This window comes from Oncorhynchus tshawytscha, linkage group LG22, assembly GCF_018296145.1.
Source record: "Oncorhynchus tshawytscha isolate Ot180627B linkage group LG22, Otsh_v2.0, whole genome shotgun sequence".
NCBI classification, from domain to species: Eukaryota; Metazoa; Chordata; class Actinopteri; order Salmoniformes; family Salmonidae; genus Oncorhynchus; species Oncorhynchus tshawytscha.
This window is the reverse complement of record NC_056450.1, coordinates 10296089-10314696: the sequence shown is the minus strand read 5'-3', so window position 1 is coordinate 10314696 and position 18608 is coordinate 10296089. Positions and strand designations below refer to the sequence as shown.

General features: G+C 46.6%; 1 protein-coding gene across 2 annotated transcripts in view; it reads left to right on the top strand.

The window, feature by feature from the left end:
* nckap5l (NCK-associated protein 5-like) overlaps positions 1 to 18608 on the top strand; it is a 55222-nt gene that overhangs the window by 18774 nt on the left and 17840 nt on the right. For both annotated transcript variants that reach the window (XM_024384035.2, XM_024384034.2), the window contains exons 2-9: positions 2800 to 2892; positions 11931 to 12065; positions 12240 to 12347; positions 12468 to 12587; positions 13384 to 13482; positions 13860 to 16550; positions 16664 to 17076; positions 17239 to 17377. In XM_024384035.2, the coding sequence (XP_024239803.1) occupies positions 11931 to 12065; positions 12240 to 12347; positions 12468 to 12587; positions 13384 to 13482; positions 13860 to 16550; positions 16664 to 17076; positions 17239 to 17377 (3705 nt within the window). In that variant the 5' untranslated portion in view covers positions 2800 to 2892. The remainder of the gene's footprint in view (positions 1 to 2799; positions 2893 to 11930; positions 12066 to 12239; positions 12348 to 12467; positions 12588 to 13383; positions 13483 to 13859; positions 16551 to 16663; positions 17077 to 17238; positions 17378 to 18608) is intronic.

Here is an 18608-nt window from a genome sequence, read left to right as displayed (position 1 = left end):
CGACCGCATTATCTGCCAAGAGAATTCTCTTCGATTATAATCACAGCCGTGTATATCCCCCCCAAGCAGACACCTCGACGGCCCTGAAAGAACTTCGTTGGACTCTATGTAAACTGGAAACTGCATATACTGAGGCTGCATTTATTGTAGCTGGGGATTTTAACAAAGCTTATCTGAAAACAAGGCTTCCTAAATTTTATCAGCATATAGAATGCGTGACCCGGGCTGGCAGCATTGCTACTCTAACTTCCGCGACACATTCAAAGCCCTCCCTCGCCCTCCTTTCAGCAAATCTGACCACGACTCCATTTTATTGCTTCCAGCCTATAGACAGAAACTTGAACAGGAAACGCCCGTGCTCCGGTCTGTTCAACGCTGGTCCGACCAATCTGATTCCACACTTCAAGATCGCTTCGATCACGTGGACTGGGATATGTTCTGGATAGCCTCAGACACCAACATTGATGTATATGCTGATTCGGGGAGCGAGTTTATTAGCAAGTGCATCGGTGATGTTGTACCCACGGTGACTTTTAAAACCTTCCCCAACCAGTAGCCGTGGATTGATGGCAGCATTTGCGCAAAACTGAAAGCACGAACCACTGATTTTAATCATGGCAAGGCGACCGGAAACATGACCGAATACAAACAGTGCAGCTATTCCCTCCGCAAGGCAATCAAACAAGCTAAGTAGAGTCGCAATTCAACGGCTCATACACGAGACGTATCTGGCAGGGTCTACAGTCAAACACGAATTACAAAAAGAAAACCAGCCACGTCGTGGACACCCACCTATTGCTCCCAGACAAACTAAACAACTTCTTTGCTCGCTTTGAGAACAATACAGTGCACTGACACGTCCTGCTACCAAAACCTGCTGGCTCTCCTTCACCACAGCCAACGTGAGTAAAACATTTAAACTTGTTAAACCTCGCAGGGCTGCCGGCCCAGACGCATCCCTAGCCACGTCTCCCGAGCATGTGCAGACCAGCTGGCTGGTGTGTTTACGGACATATTCAATCAATCCCTATCCCAGTCTGCTGTTCCCACATGCTTCAAGAGGGCCACCATTGTTCCTGTTCCCAAGAAAGCGAAAGTAACTGAGATATATGTCTATCGCCCCGTGGCACTCACTTCCGTCATCATGAAGTGCTTTGAGAGACTAGTCAAAGATCGTATTGCCTCCACCCTACCTGACACCCTAGACCCACTCCAGTTTGCTTACCGCCCCAATAGGTCCACAGACAACACAATCACACTGCACACTGCCCTAACCCATCTGGACAAGAGGAATACCTATGTAAGAATGCTGTTCATCAGCTACAGCGCAGCATTTAACACCATAGTACCCTCCAAGCTCGTCATCAAGCTCAAGACCCTGGGTCTCGACCCCGCCCTGTGCAACTGGGTCCTGGACTTTCTGACAGGCCGCCCCCAGGTGGTGAGGGTAGGAAACAACATCTCCACCCCGCTGATCCTCAACACTGGGGCCTCACAAGGGTGCGTTCTCAGCCCTCTCCTGTACTCCCTGTTCACCCATGACTGCGTGGCCATGCACGCCTCCAACTCAATCATCAAGTTTGCAGACGACACTACAGTGGTAGGCTTGATTACCAACAATGACGAGATGGCCTACAGGGAGGAGGTGAGGGCCCTCGGAGTGTGGTGTCTGGAAAATAACCTCACACTCAACGTCAACAAACAAAGGAGATTATTGTGGACTTCAGGAAACAGCAGAGGGAGCACCCCCCATCCACATCGACTTGACAGTAGTGGAGAAGGTGGAAAGTTTTAAGTTCCTCAGCGTACACATCACAGACAAACTGAAATGGTCCACCCACACAGACAGCGTGGAGAAGGAGGTGCAACACTGCCTCTTCAACCTCAGGAGGCTGAAGAAATTTGGCTTATCACTGAAAACACTCACAAACTTTTACAGATGCACAACCGAGAGCATCCTGTCGGGCTGTATCACCGCCTGGTATGGCAACTGCTACGCCCACAACCATAAGGCTCACCAGAGGCTAGTGAGGTCTGCACAACGCATCACCGGGGGCAAACTACCTGCCCTCCAGGACACCTACAGCACCTGATATCACAGGAAGGCCAAAAAGATCATCAAGGACAACAACCACCTGACCCACTGCCTGTTCACCACGTTATCATCCAGAAGGCGAGGTCAGTACAGGTGCATCAAAGCTGGGACCGAGAGACTGAAAAACAGCTTCTATCTCAAGGCCATCAGACTGTTAAACAGCCATCACTAACATTGAGTGACTGCTGCCTTCATACTGACTCAAATCTCAAGCTACTTTAATAATAAAAAATTGGATGTAATAAATGTATCACTAGTCACTTTAAACAATGGCACTTTATATAATGTTTACATACCCTACATTACTCATCTCATATGTATATACTGTTCTATACCATCTACTGCATCTTGCCTATGCCACATGGCCATCGCACATCAATATATTTATTGTACATATTCTTATTAATTCCTTTACACTTGTATGCATAAGGTAGATGTTGTGAAATTGTTACATTACTTGTTAGATACTACTACACGGTCGGAACTAAAAGCACAAGCATTTCGCTACACTTGCATTAACATCTGCTAACCATGTGTATGTGACCAATAAAATTTGATTTGATTTGTATAAAAATAACGCTTGATATCTGCAAACCGCACTAAATCCCCTGACTGAAAAATGCTCTGACTGGAAAAGGGAGGGGGGAGAGGAAGAGTTGAGAGGATGATAATAACAAGATGTGTCATTTCGTTTTTTTCCCCAGCTCCTTGGCTCTGACGTGGGGAGAGTAGAGAAGTGGCTTACACGCACAGGAGTAAGACTGAGTACTCTGCTCTAAGGAGAGCTGGCATCACAGGTGAGTGTCTGTTCTGGAAGACTCTATTCTACTCTACTGTTGTATGTTCTTTGGCTTTCTGTATGTTTCCAACTATGAATATGGACCTTCCTAGCAATATTTTCTGGGTATTATACCTTCAGGAGACAGCATGCTTGGCTATTTATTTCTGGCGCGTGACACATTTGTTTTGCAGGCCTATAGTGTTACACATTTTCTTCTCCTTATAAAAGCTCCTAAAATGTCCTCAGGATGACTTTTTTTTAGAGCAGATATCCATTTTACACTCATTTTAGAGGGGGGGAAAGTGTTATATGCATTCCAGCTCAGTGATGACATATGATATATCTTGTTTTGTTCTCTTGCTGTTCCCTTTAAACTGAAAATTGTGCGCCGTTTCACCTGGTTTAGTCTGTATTTCGTGGATCTATTTGATGAAAGAGCAGTGGGGGTGGAAGCATCATTGAAAAAGAGCAGGGGGGTGGAAGCATCATTGAAAAAGAGCAGTGGGGGTGGAAGCATCATTGAAAAAGAGCAGTGGGGGTGGAAGCATCATTGAAAAAGAGCAGTGGGGGTGGAAGCATCATTGAAAAAGAGCAGTGGGGTGGAAGCATCATTGAAAAAGAGCAGTGGGGGTGGAAGCATCATTGAAAAAGAGCAGTGGAGGTGGAAGCATCATTGAAAAGAGCAGTGGGGGTGGAAGCATCATTGAAAAAGAGCAGTGGAGGTGGAAGCATCATTGAAAAAGAGCAGTGGAGGTGGAAGCATCATTGAAAAGAGCAGTGGGGGTGGAAGCATCATTGAAAAAGAGCAGTGGAGGTGGAAGCATCATTGAAAAAGAGCAGTGGAGGTGGAAGCATAATTGAAAAAGAGCAGTGGGGATGGAAGCATCATTGAAAAAGAGCAGTGGAGGTGGAAGCATCATTGAAAAAGAGCAGTGGAGGTGGAAGCATCATTGAAAAAGAGCAGTGGGGATGGAAGCATCATTGAAAAAGAGCAGTGGAGGTGGAAGCATCATTGAAAAAGAGCAGTGGAGGTGGAAGCATCATTGAAAAAGAGCAGTGGAGGTGGAAGCATCATTGAAAAAGAGCAGTGGAGGTGGAAGCATCATTGAAAAAGAGCAGTGGAGGTGGAAGCATCATTGAAAAAGAGCAGTGGGGGTGGAAGCATCATTGAAAAGAGCAGTGGATGTGGAAGCATCATTGAAAAGAGCAGTGCTGCTCCAAAAGCAACGCGTACTTCATGGTGTTCAGGGTTCCCCTTTGTTATCTCTGTACTTCACTCTCTGTTTTCTCTTCATATCCTTTGTTATCTCTGTACTTCACTCTCTGTTTTCTCTTCATATCCTTTGTTATCTCTGTACTTCACTCTCTGTTTTCTCTTATTGTCCTTTTTTATCTCTGTACTTCACTCTCTTTTTTCTCTTCATGTCCTTTGTTATCTCTGTACTTCACTCTCTGTTTTCTCTTCATACCCTTTGTTACCTCTGTACTTCACTCTCTGTTTTCTCTTCATGTCCTTTGTTATCTCTGTACTTCACTCTCTGTTTTCTCCGCACGTCCTTTGTTATCTCTTTACTTCACTCTCTGTTTTCTCTTCATGTCCTTTTGTATCTCTGTACTTCACTCTCTGTTTTCTCTTCATGTCCTTTGTTATCTCTGTACTTCACTCTCTGTTTTCTCTTCATATCCTTTGTTACCTCTTTACTTCACTCTCTGTTTTCTCGTCATATCCTTTGTTATCTCTGTACTTCACTCTGTTTTCTCTTCATGTCCTTTGTTATCTCTGTACTTCTCTCTCTGTTTTCTCTTCATGTCCTTTGTTATCTCTGTACTTCACTCTCTGTTTTCTCCTCACGTCCTTTGTTATCTCTTTACTTCACTCTCTGTTTTCTCTTCCTGTCCTTTGTTATCTCTTTACTTCACTCTCTGTTTTCTCTTCATGTCCTTTTGTATCTCTGTACTTCACTCTCTGTTTTCTCTTCATGTCCTTTGTTATCTCTGTACTTCACTCTCTGTTTTCTCTTCATATCCTTTGTTATCTCTGTACTTCACTCTCTGTTTTCTCCTCACGTCCTTTGTTATCTCTTTACTTCACTCTCTGTTTTCTCTTCCTGTCCTTTGTTATATCTCTGTACTTCACTCTCTGTTTTCTCCTCACGTCCTTTGTTATCTCTTTACTTCACTCTCTGTTTTCTCTTCATGTCCTTTGTTATCTCTGTACTTCACTCTCTGTTTTCTCTTCATGTCCTTTGTTATCTCTGTACTTCACTCTCTGTTTTCTCTTCATGTCCTTTTTAGTGCATGTCACAGTGTCAGTGTCCTTTTGTGGCATTTGAACAGGAAACAGGGGCAGCTTCTCTGTCACTGTGGTTAGATATGTCATTGATGGTGGTGAAAAATCGTATTTGCTTTTTTAGAGGTTCCTCTTTTTAGATCCTCCTGTGTGTCAGTCAACAGAGGAAATATCTGGGATATTAGTAATGATCAGGCACTCAAGGGATGAGGGTGAAGCCTCTGTTCTATGTATCTCACGGGCAGACAGTCCTTATCTACAGTAGATAGTAAACATTTGAATTATAGTCAGTGTTCTCTTTATCACACAATGCAGAAGAGAAGAAGGAGATGATGGAAGTATGTACCGTATATATTTCATACTTCTTATCACGGACTGCAGATTGTAATAAAGCACGTCTTGTTTTTATCCGGGTATATCATAAATTGTTTGGGAGTCTCCCCTGTTTATAATTTTAGAATGGGAAAATAAGGTAGCAAGCAATATGGCCGCCCTCCTTGTACACAAACTCCTTTTGCATGCAGTGCTTCTCCATGGGTCTCAGTCTCATATCAGCACATTTCTGTAGCAGGGCATCTCTCTCTCTCTTTTCTCTCCCTCGCTCTCTCTCTCTCTTCACGAGCCCTCTCTCTTCTCCCGCTCTCTCACTCTCTCCCTCCCCCCCTCCCACGCTCTCTCCCCCCCTCCCACGCTCTCTCCCTCCCCACCCCTTGCTCCCTGCCTGGCACAGCAGTCTCTGGGCAGACACACTGATCTCCTCTCCCTGTGAATGGTTATCTGTTTGGGCACGCTGAAGCTAGTCAGTGGCCTAAGCACCACCCCCACAATGACAATGCTGTCCTTCACCACACTACAGTTGACCCCTACAGTTCTCTGTGACCCCTGCCTAGAATTTCATTGTATCCGCCATGATCGGATGTAGGATCTGTTGTATAATCAATATCAGTTGAATTGGTCTGATGGGGGGGCGGGGGAAGAGGATGAGGTTAAGGATGGGGGAGAGAGCATGAGGGTGGGTGAATCAGCTTTGATCAAGCTGCAATCAATAAATTGTGTCACTTTGGAATTGTCTGGATTAAATTCAGAAAAGAGGCATTCTCCTTTATCTCTTTGTTTTGGTCGCGATTCAAGGTTCTGCCCCACAGAGTACAGTACCTAGCAACAGCATCATCTACCATGTTATATTTAGTCTCACTTTTATGTTTTGGTTAACGTGGAGTTCACATGGAGTTCCATCCCACTGGGCACGGACGTCATTTCAACGCGGAGTTTTACTTTACGTTTGGTTGAGTTGTCCACACAGCGAGCTCAAAAACAGAATTAGCAACATGTCATTGGATTTAGACAAATGCCCTGATGTTGATGACTTTTTTTGTTGAAAAATCCAATCAGTTTTCCATGTTGATTCAATGTCATCACATCCCTAGACAGGATTTAAATGACGCTGAAACGATGTTGATCCAACAAGTTTTTTGCCCAGTTGGACGTTGTGAACGTTCCCGAGAACACGCAGATGCTGTTATGCGGAAGAGGAGTTTTGTCGTTTTGTCCTGTTCATTTGTTATGAATAAACAAACCAGGTGTATATTGTACTGTAGCTTGCCTGGAGCTGTAACGTGCATTAAGCGAAGAATAGCTGATATTTATAACTCCTCCTTAACACTCTGGCAGGTTAAACATGCAGCTAATATCGTCTTCCTTATGCCTTTATAGGAGACACGTTGATCAGCCCTCCATTACAGGCCCAATTGGCCTTTTCTCAGTTGAATACAGCTCAATCCGTCAGTTTAGATGGTGCTGCTGAGTTCTCAGACTGGCGGCGAGGGCGAGGATGGGCCAGTAATATTAGACCTGTTCAGATGCGTCCTCTGGGGGTGTCGAGGTTTCCCGTAAACGTATGCGCACTTTGCACTCCGCAGCACTCACCTCTTAGACTTACAATGCGCTCATCCCCACGGTCGGTTTGTGTTTGAGAACAGGGGGTTAACTGTACTGTACATGACCTGTCTGTTTAGCTCCGGGGTGAAGGGGATGACTTGGCAGGATTTCAGTACTGGTGTTAGATCAGTCTTATCCCCGACACTGTTTAATGCTCCTGAGAAACCCAGGGATATATCTCCAGACCTTCCCCTCCAATCACAGCTGTCACAGAACCCTACCACCAGCACTCCCACCATTATGTTCTGCTCCTATGGGCTTTGTCCAACAACAAAAAACTCTTCAGTATGCTCTACATTACTATAGATTACTCAGTAATCTAGCTAAAGCCAACCAACAGGTTGATACATCAGTTATGCATTCATCCGACCAAACACACCCAGTCTTAACATGGCAGAGTAGCGTTAGATCTCTCCATCGCCAAGAACCTAACACTAGAGGGATTTGTTACGGTTCCGTTCTCACCAGAGAAAGTCCTGATATTTGTATTTGTATTTATTATGGATACTGTACTCTTCCTGGGGTCCAGTACAATTAAGGCAGTTAAACCATTTTAAAAAACGTTACAATACATTCACAGATTTCACAACACACTGTGCCCTCAGGCCCCTACTCCACCACTACCACATATCTACAACACACTGCCTTCAGGCCCCTACTCCACCACTACCACATATCTACAACACACTGCCTTCAGGCCCCTACTCCACCACTACCACATATCTACAACACACTGCCTTCAGGCCCCTACTCCACCACTACCACATATCTACAACACACTGCCTTCAGGCCCCTCTCCACCACTACCACATATCTACAACACACTGCCTTCAGGCCCCTACTCCACCACTACCACATATCTACAACACACTGCCTTCAGGCCCCTACTCCACCACTACCACATATCTACAACACACTGCCTTCAGGCCCCTACTCAACCACTACCACATATCTACAACACACTGTGTGCCTTCAGGCCCCTACTCCACCACTACCACATATCTACAACACACTGCCTTCAGGCCCTTACTCCACTACTACCACATATCTACAACACACTGCCTTCAGGCCCCTACTCCACCACTACCACATATCTACAACACACTGCCTTCAGGCCCCTACTCCACCACTACCACATATCTACAACACACTGTGTGCCTTCAGGCCCCTACTCCACCACTACCACATATCTACAACACACTGCCTTCAGGCCCCTACTCCACCACTACCACATATCTACAACACACTGCCTTCAGGCCCCTACTCCACCACTACCACATATCTACAACACACTGCCTTCAGGCCCCTACTCCACCACTACCACATATCTACAACACACTGCCTTCAGGCCCCTATACCACTACCACATATCTACAAAAAAAAATCCATGTGTACGTGTGTGCATAGTGCGTATGTTATCGTGTGTGTGTGTGTGTGTGTGTGTGTGTGTGTGTGTGTGTGTGTGTGTGTGTGTGTATGCATGTGTCTGTGTTTGCGTTGCTTCACCGTCCCCGCTGTTCCATAAGGTGTATTTTTATTTGTTAAATCGTATTTTACTGCTTGTATATCAGTTACTTGATGTGGAATAGAGTTCCATGTAGTCATGGCTCTATGTAGTACTGTGCGCCTCCCATAGTCTGTTCTGGACTCGGGGACTGTGAGGTAGGCATGGGTGTCCAAGCTGTGCGCCAGCATTCAACATGTCAATACCTCTCATAAATACAAGTAGTGATGAAGTCAATCTCTCCTCCACTTTGAGGCAGAAGAGATTGACATGCATATTATTAGTATTAGCTCTCTGTGTACATCCAAGGGCCAGCCGTGCTGCCCTGTTCTGAACCAATTGCAATTTTCTTAAGTTCCTTTTTGTGGCACCTGACCACATGAGTCCAGGTGCGACAAAACTAGGGCCTGTAGGACCTGCCTTGTTGACAGTGCTGTCAAGAAGGCAGAGCAGTGCTTTATTATGGACAGACTGCTCCCCATCTTAGCTTCTGTTGTATCAATATGTTTTGACAGTTTACAATCCATGGTAACTCCAAGCAGTTTAGTCGCCTCAACTTGCTCAATTTCCACATGATTTATTACAAGATTTAGTTAAATACAATGCTTTTAGTTTTAGAAATATGTAGGATTCATGTATTCCTTGCCACCCACTCTGAAACTAACTGCAGCTCTTTGTTAAGTGTTGCAGTCATTTCAGCCGCTGTAGTAGCTGACGTGTATAGTGTTGAGTCATCCACATGCATAGACACACTTGCTTTACTCAAAGCCAGTGGCAAGTCATTAGTAAAGATTGACATGGGGAATTCCTGATTCTACCTGGATTATGTTGGAGAGGCTTCAATTAAAGAATACCCTCTGTGTTCTGTTAGACAGGTAAGTCTTTATCCACAGTATAGCAGGGGGTGTAAAGCTATAACACATACGTTTTTCCATTACCAGACTATGATCGATAATGTCAAAAACAGCACTGAAGTCTAACAAAACAGCCCCCACAATCTTTTTATCATAAATTTCTCTCAGCCTATCATCATAGAGACATAAAAAGTCTCTCTAAGGTCAGGGCGTGACAATACACCCCCCACCCCCACCCCAAAGGTGCGGACTCCGGCCGCAAAACCTGAACCTATAGGGTACGGGACGTAGACCCCGCTCCACCTCTAGCTCACCCCACTTTAGTGCCGCCTCTGGTTCGGGGACCCTCGCCGCGGGCCCCGGAATGGGGACCCTCGCCGGAGGCTCCAGACTGGAGAATGCCGCCGGAGGCTCCAGACTGGAGAATGCCGCCGGAGGCTCCGGACTGGAGACTGCCGCCGGAGGCTCCGGACTGGAGACCGTCGCTGGAGGCTCTGGACTGGGTATCGTCGCTGGAGGCTCCGGACTGGGGATCATCGCTGGAGGCTTCGTGCCATGGATCATCACTGGAGGCTTCGTGCCATGGATCATCACTGGAGGCTTCGGGCCATGGATCATCACTGGAGGCTTCTTGCCATGGATCATCACTGGAGGCTTCGGGCCATGGATCATCACTGGAGGCTTCTTGCCATGGATCATCACTGGAGGCTTCGGGCCATGGATCATCACTGGAGGCTTCTTGCCATGGATCATCACTGGAGGCTTCGTGCCATGGATCATCACTGGAGGCTTCTTGCCATGGATCATCACTGGAGTGAGGAGACGTATGGGCAGCCTGGTGTGTGGAGCTGCCACAGGGCTCACCAGGCTGGGGAGACATACAGGAGGCCTGGATCTGGGAGCAGGCACAAGACTCACCAGGCTGGAGATCCATGCCAGGATCTCCTCCCAAGTCCAGGATCCTTTGCCGTCCAGGATGTCCTCCCATGTCCAGTCCTCCTGAAGACGCTGCTCTCCCTTACCACGCTGCTTGGTCCGTTTGTGGTGGGAAGTTCTGTCATGACCGTCGTTAAAGGAAGACCAAGGTGCAGCGTTGTGAGCGTACATTTTCTTTTATTTAGTAAAATGTCGCCAACAAAAACAAGAAATGACAAAAAATGACCGTGAAGCTTACAAGGGCTATCGTACCCCTAACAAAGACAACTTCCCACAATGACAAAAGGAGAAAAGGCTGCCTATCTATGATTCCCAATCAGAGACAACGATAGACAGCTGTCCCTGATTGAGAACCATACCCTGCCAAAACATAGAAATACAAAAACATAGAAAACAGAACATAGAATGCCCACCCAAATCACACCCTGACCAAACCAAATAGAGACATAAAAAGGCTCTCTAAGGTCAGGGCGTGACAGTCATTTGTGTAAGTGCTGTGTTTGTTGAATGTCCTTCCCTATAAGTGTGCTGAAAGTCTGTTGTCAATTTGTTTACTGTAAAATAGCATTGTATCTGGTCAAACTCCATTTAAAAAAAGTTTACTAAGGGTTGGTAACAGGCTGATTGGTCGGCTATTTGAGCCAGTAAAGGGGATAGTGGAATGACTTTTGCTTCCCTCCAGGCCTGGGGGCACACACTTTCTAGTAGGCTTAAATTGAAAATATGGCAAATAGGAGTGGAAATATCATCAGCTATTATCCTCAGTAATTTTCCATCCATGTTGTCACACCCCGGTGGCTTGTCATTGTTGATAGACAACGATCTTATTTTTTTTTTACCTCTTCCACACTCACTTTACGGAATTCAAAATTACAATGTTTGTCTTTCCTAATTTGGTCAGATATACTTTGATATCTCTACAAATCAAAATCATCAAATGTATTTATAAAGCTCTTCTTACATCAGCTGATATCACAAAGTGCTGTACAGAAACCCAGCCTAAAACCCCAAACAGCAAGCAATGCAGGTGTAGAAGCACGGTGGCTAGGAAAAACTCCCTAGAAAGGAACCAGGCTATGAGGGGTGGCCAGTCCTCTTCTGGCTGTGCCGGGTGGAGATTATAACAGAACATGGCCAAGTAATCACGGTGGTTGTCGAGGGTGCAACTGGTCAGCACCTCAGGAGTAAATGTCAGTTGGCTTTTCATAGCCGATCATTCAGAGTATCTCTACTGCTCCTGCTGTCTCTAAAGAGTTGAAAACAGCCAGTCTGGGACAGGTAGCATGTCCGGTGAACAGGTCAGGGTTCCATAGCCGCAGGCAGAACGGTTGAAACTGGTGCAGCAGCATGGCCAGGTGGACTGGGGACAGCAAGGAGTCATCAAGCCAGGTTGTCCTGAGGCATGGTCCTAGGGCCATGTCTCAACGCAAGGGTATAGATGACTTACTGTATGTTGGTGATTACATAGTACATTGATGTTTTGGGTGTAAAAGTGAGACGATTGTAACATTATGAACCTCCTTGTGTTCCAGATGAGAACGATGTCTGATGCTACAGAACCGAGGATGTGTGATGAAGACCTGGAGTCAGACGAGGGGGACGTTGAGGACTACCTGGAGGAAGAGGAGAACAGCGGAGAACTCATGGACCGACTCAGAGAGCTGGAGGTGAGTCAACCCCAATCTTAATGAACTGAATATAAAGCGTCTCAAATTATGTCATTTTTAAAATATAGTTTCACCACATATTCATTTGCTTTCATTTCAATTTTCAAATTTATGAAAGTTATTGTCATGCTAAACATTTACAGTTGTGAATAATCTATTGGCTTCTTTTAACAGGCAGAGAATTCAGCTCTCGTGTTGGCAAATGAGAGTCAAAGAGAGGCATATGAGAGATGTCTGGACGAGGTGGCCAACCATGTGGTCCAAGCTCTACTCAACCAAAAGGCAAACTGACAAGTCATTCTCAACAATCCATCATTTTTTTTGAAAGCCCATTTTGAATCACAACCGGTAAGACATGGGTTGTGGTTTTAATGATACGCTTTTGTGTATACATATACGCAGGATCTGCGAGAGGAGTGCATCAAGCTGAAGATGCATGTGTTTGACCTGGAGAGACAGAACAGAGTGCTCTGTGAGCTCTTCCAACAGAAACTACCCAACCATTCAAGCCCTCACGACCAGGTATAAAGTAACAATCTGCCCTGAGACACGGCAACATTACACCAACTGTCACGCCCTGACCTTAGAGAGACGTTTTATTTCTCTATTTGGTTAGGTCAGGGTGTGATGTGGGGTGGGCATTCTATTTTTTGTTTTCTAGGTTTCTTTATTTCTATGTTTTGGCCAGGTATGGACCTCAATCAGGGATAGCTGTCTATCGTTGTCTCTGATCATACTTAGGTAGCCCCTTTTTCCCTCCTTTCAGTGTGGGTAGTTATCTTTGTTAGTGGTACTAGAGCCCTGTAAGCTTCATGGTTGTTTTTCGTTTCTTGTTTTGTTGGCGACATTTTAAATAAAAAGAGAAATGTACGCTCACCACGCTGCACTTTGGTCTACTTCCAACGACGGCCGTGACACCAACTGAGTCTAGAGCCATGTTAAACACTCTTAGAGAAAAAAAGGTGCTCTCTAGAACCTTAAAGGTTTCTCCAGGCTAACCCCATAGGAGAACCCTTTAAAGAACCCTTTCTGGTTCCAGGTACAACCATTTTGGGTTCCATGTGAACCCTTTCTACAGAGGGTTTACATGGAACCCGAAAGGGTTCTACCTTGAACCAAAAATAGGTTTTCTAATCTGGACAGCCTGAAGAACACTTTTGTGCGCGCCATAGGAGTATACAGCCATGTCTCAGGGCAACGTCATAATCTGTCATAATCTGCTGTGTAGTGATGTAGCCTATTGTATAGAGCCCTATAACTATTTTTTGCTTAAAGTGGTGTACATGATATCCTAATTGCATTGAATTTACTGTTACAGGTGCAGCCAGGACCCCTCCCAGTGTACAATACACAGCTGCTGCACAATGTCTCTGACAAACAGGTGGAGTCACAGTCACAGAGTCAAGCACAAGCCAAGGTGAGGACAAAGCACGGTCAACACTTAATCCTGAGACATGGCTGTAGACTCCTATGGGGATAAACACTGTCTGGGTTACGGCAGCAGTAATGACGTATACTGTTGGGTCTATGGTTTCTCATGTGAAATGGATATCCTTTCTATTTCTCTATTGTATTCAAGAGACCTGGACTTTCTCTGTTAAACTGATTTCCTTCACTTATGCCAACAGTGGTTTGTTCTGTCGATATTTCATACACAGTATAAGGCTGCAGTCTGGTGGAAGTGATATTGAAAGAAATTATTTGAATCTTGTTTATAACCTTTGTTTAACCAATTTAGTTATTGAGAACACGTTCACACCTATAATAACAACCTGACAATATTTCTCTCGACAGGGAAATGGGTTCCACCGCACACTGCCACAGGCCCCAGCGACTCCCCCCCGAGGCCCAGCCGCATCCATGGATGCCCTGTCCCCATTCTTCAAGAAGAAAGCACACATCCTGGAGGTCCTCCGCAAGATGGAGGAGACCGACCCCCTCAAGTTCCACCCCTCGGCAGGCAGCGTTTCCTTCTGTGACTACAGCCAGGTTCTGATGTCCACGGAGGCTGTGCTGGCTGCTGGAGACCTGTGTCAGAAGCACCAGGCACGCTGCCGCTGCTCCTGCTCAGACTCTGACAGCACGCAACACCAACAGTGTGTCGATGGTGAAGGGCGGTTATGTCCTACTCACTGCAAGAGGAGCACAGACAGTCCGGTCAAATGTAACCATATTTGCACTCCGAAGCCTAATTCAACGCCGAACCACGTCAAAGGCACACCCACCGCAGCTGCTCTAAGTGAGTTCCACATCAAGAGCACATCAGTGGAGAAACACCAGACAATGAATGACCACCAGCAACCAGCGGGTCCCAACTCTTACTTGTCAGTCACAAGCGTAGATCAGACTAGTCCAGCCAATCGGTGCCCAGAGGCAGCGATAAAGACAGGGCAGGTCCAGGGCACAGATGAAGAGGAATGTCTTAAAGGAAAATCTGAAGACAGCAGTAGTTTGTTTACCTCCCAGCTGCCTGTCCCTGGAGTGAAGGACAACCCTCAGATTGCATACTGTGAGCTGGAAACCAATGGGTTTCTCCTCTCCTCCAATGACAGTGATAATGTTTTGAGTGATGTAGTTATTCCAGAGAAAGACAGTGGCCCAGCAGAGGAGGGAGCTCTCTCAGGGAGAGCCAATGTGGCCTTCAGCCCCATCCCCTCCTCCTGCCTCATCGACGTCAAAGCTGCTGCGATCAACTCCCCGTCCAGGATCCTAAAGTTTATAAAGATCCCCACGATGGCAGAGAGGACCCAGGCAGCGGCCAGTCCTATCCGTCTGAGCCCACAGCTCACCCGCACCTCCAAGATCCCCTGCCGTACCAATAACTATGAGGTGTACCACTCCCCCGTCCCCTCACGCAGAGCCACCACCACAGAGAGGACCAGGCACCCTCCTCCACCCGCTAGGTCAGAGTCCTACCCAGCCACCACACACTCAGCCTCAGCCCCCACCTCCCCGCCACAGCCTGAGGATGCCAGCTCCCCTCCAGCCAAGGAACTTTGCTACAGCAGCCTCTCGGTCCCCAAGGCAAGCTGTGTGGTCCCCAAGCCACTGGCCCCTGGCACATCACAGACACCCAGGGCCTCTCCTCAGAAGGTCCCGTACTATGAGAATGTTTTGGAACTCTCCACCTCGGCTCAGCTGGAAGAATCCTTAGTCCCAGAGAACGTAAACACATCATCTTCCTCTCATACCAACACAGATAGTGACAGGAAGCTAGTGAATCCACTACTACAGAAAGAGAATGTCCGTAGTCTCCAGCTGCAGCATTTCTCCCCTGCCTCGGACTCCTCCTCCTCCTCATCTTCCTCATCTTCTTCATCCTCGTCCGATCAGGATGTGAACACAGAGAGCCCAGTCTGGCACGGCCACCACAGTCTGCCCAACCCCTCTGCCCTCAGAGCAGCTCAGTTTCAGGGGAGCCCTGCTCACTACGCCAGCATGAAAGACAGAGGATCGCAGGACCAGGACACTAGAGAAACCACCATGCAGAACTCTGATCTCTCCCAGTCCCAGCCTCCAGCTCTCCCAGCCAAGAGACATGATCCCTCATCCATTCCCAAGAGGCCTTCTCGGGTAGCAGGGCCAGGGAGGCAGCCAGCCGAGTCTAGTCACACATTCAAAGACAGGTTGGCTGCACTTGGCAAGCTGAGGAGCTCTGAGGATTTACAAGTCAATGTGCTGCTGCCAGTAGACAAGCCAGACCCTCATAGTGATGAGAGTATAGTCACTTTTAACGATGACAGGAGTAAGACAGCAGAGAGGCCTGTGGATCATAATTTAGAGGAGCAGAGGCACTCAAAATATACAGACTCTTTGGATGGTAAGCCTAAAGGTATTCTTGGTAGTGTTGCTTTGATGTTCCCTGGTGCTTGTCAGTCCTATGATCCAGCAGCTAAGTCTCTTCTCTCTGGCTCTTCAGTCGCTAAGGCAGAGCTGGAGACGCTCTCATCCAGAGTGGGTGTGACTAATACAGACAGCCCCAAAGGTAAACTGGGCCTCCCATCCCCAAACACGGACTCTCCCATGGTTCCACACAACGTGAAATGCCCAGCTTCTCTGAACCTGTCTTACCAGGGTAAACAACCTGCACCCTGTATCCCTCAGAGCAGCAGCAGCCCCAACAAAGTCCTGCCTAAGTCCCCGTCTAAACCCTGCCAGGCCCCGGCTCCCTCACCCTCAGCTGTCAGTAGAGGTGGAGCTGGGAAACCCACTCTGGATGCCCCGGCGCTGACGCCACGCTACTCATCCAAGTCCGAGGACAGGAGCAAGCTCAACGCAAACAGGAAGAGAAACACCACGGCGCACGGAGACAGCTTTCCTCCCCCAAGGCCAACGTCAGGCACGCAGCAGGAGGAGGAGAGGCACCTTGTCCCTATTGTCCCCGGCCCCACCCCCGGCCCGACGTCAGCCATGGAAGAGAAGGTGATGAAGGGTATTGAGGAGAACATGCTGAAACTGGCAGAGCAGGACCGAGACAGAGGACAGGTATTGATGGTTGTTTTCTCTAACTGTGTTGTAGTGTTGAGTCGTAATTTGATATTATCAAGTATTTCAGAGTGTTTGCTGTCATCAATTTGATAAATAAACACTTTGAACAGGTCACCGAGGTGAAACAGAAAGGCTCCAATGGCATCGCAAGCTGGTTCGGCCTGAAGAAGAGCAAACTCCCAGCTCTGAGCCGCAAACCAGACATACCCCCTAAAGTCAAAGACGAAAAGAAGGGTGGAGAGTGGAGGCTGAACATCCCTTCCAAGATGGCGGGGTCTAAGTCTAAAGGAGATGGGGTGGGGGTGGAGAGCCTGAATATCTCTATGCTGATGGAGAAGGCGGAGGGTCTGAGGAGAGCTCTGGAGGAGGAGAGAGCCTACATGAACGGGGTCGAGGGGGTTGGGATAGACCGCTCTGGGAGGGGTCACTCCTGTGAGGTGGTGATGGACCAATCACAGGGCCAGCTGGCTGTTATGTACAGGGGAGCGCGCTCAGACAATTTCATGCAGCAGTTACTGAACAGGTGAGGAAATGATAGAAGCAAGCACTGTTGGATTCTATGTATAAGCCAGTTAAGATTGATCTGATTTTGTAAAAAGTCAATTTTGTGCTTAGGTGAAAATATCAGTTGTTTTGTGTTGCCTTTCCTTTAATAAACCAATTCCGTTATCTGGTGTGACTGTAGGGTGGATGGGAAGGACTTCAGTGGCATCAGTGTGGCTCAGAGACGCCTCTCCTTTGACTGTAAGACTTCCAGACCGTTCAGCAGCCACCACACTGACAGCATCATCAGCCACACCGCCAACAGAGAGGACATGCAGAAGGTAGGCTGCAGCTGAGTTACAATGAGTATTCATTAGGGGTTCAAAGTTATTGTTATTGTCTGAATTCTTTTTCTTATTTTTTCCTTGACATGGTCAAATAACTCAAGCATTTAAAAAAATAGATAGATAATTTGATACACAAAAACTGGAGCCCACTTTGCGTGTAGGCGTCTTTCTTCATGCCGAACAACTTTGCTTCATCATTCTGGAAATTGGGAAAACCTTTTGAAAAACCTATTCCCATTCCCATGAACCATAATAACACGATGTGTAGGCCCATGGGACAGCTCTTAACTTAGTTTGAGGAAAACCTAAGGGATTGGTTAAGAGATGGCTAAGTCATTGATAATTCAATAGTTTTAAAAATAGCTTCTATTTGACCAAAATTCCATGACGTACATTAAGGCAGATGGGTGAATGCAGTTCAAGCATGAATAACTGATTCATTTAGTCACCCGCTGAATATGATCACCCGCTGAATGTGAACACCCGCTGAATGTGAACACCCGCTGAATGTGAACACCCGCTGAATATGAACACCCGCTGAATATGAACACCCGCTGAATATGAACACCCGCTGAATATGAACACCCGCTGAATATGAACACCCGCTGAATATGAACACCCGCTGAATGTGAACACCCACTGAATGTGAACACCCACTGAATGTGAACACCCACTGAATATGAACACCCACTGAATATGAACAAAAATATAAACGCAACATAACATGCAACCTTTTCAAAGATTTTACTGAGTTACAGTTAATATACAGGAAATCAGTCCATTGAAATATATCCATTTGGCCCTAATCTATGGATTTCACATGACTAGGAATACAGATATGCATCTGGTGGGACCACCATTTGGCTCATGCAGCGCAACACATCAGCGCAACACATCTCTTTCGCATAGAGTTGATCAGGTTGTTGATTGCGGCCTGTGGAATATTGTCCCACTCCTGTTCAATGGCTGTGCAAATATTGGCGGGACCTGGAACATGCCGTCGTATTCTTAGATCCAGAGCATCCCAAACATGCTCAATGTAGGGCTGGGTGATATGGCCTAAAAATCATATCTACATTTCTTTCATACTTATGGCCGATTCACAATGTACAGTGCATTCGGGAAAGTATTCAGACCCCTTGACTTTTTCCACATGTTGGTACGTTACAGCCTTATTCTAAAATGGATTAAATATTTTTTTCCCTCATCAATCTACACCCCATAA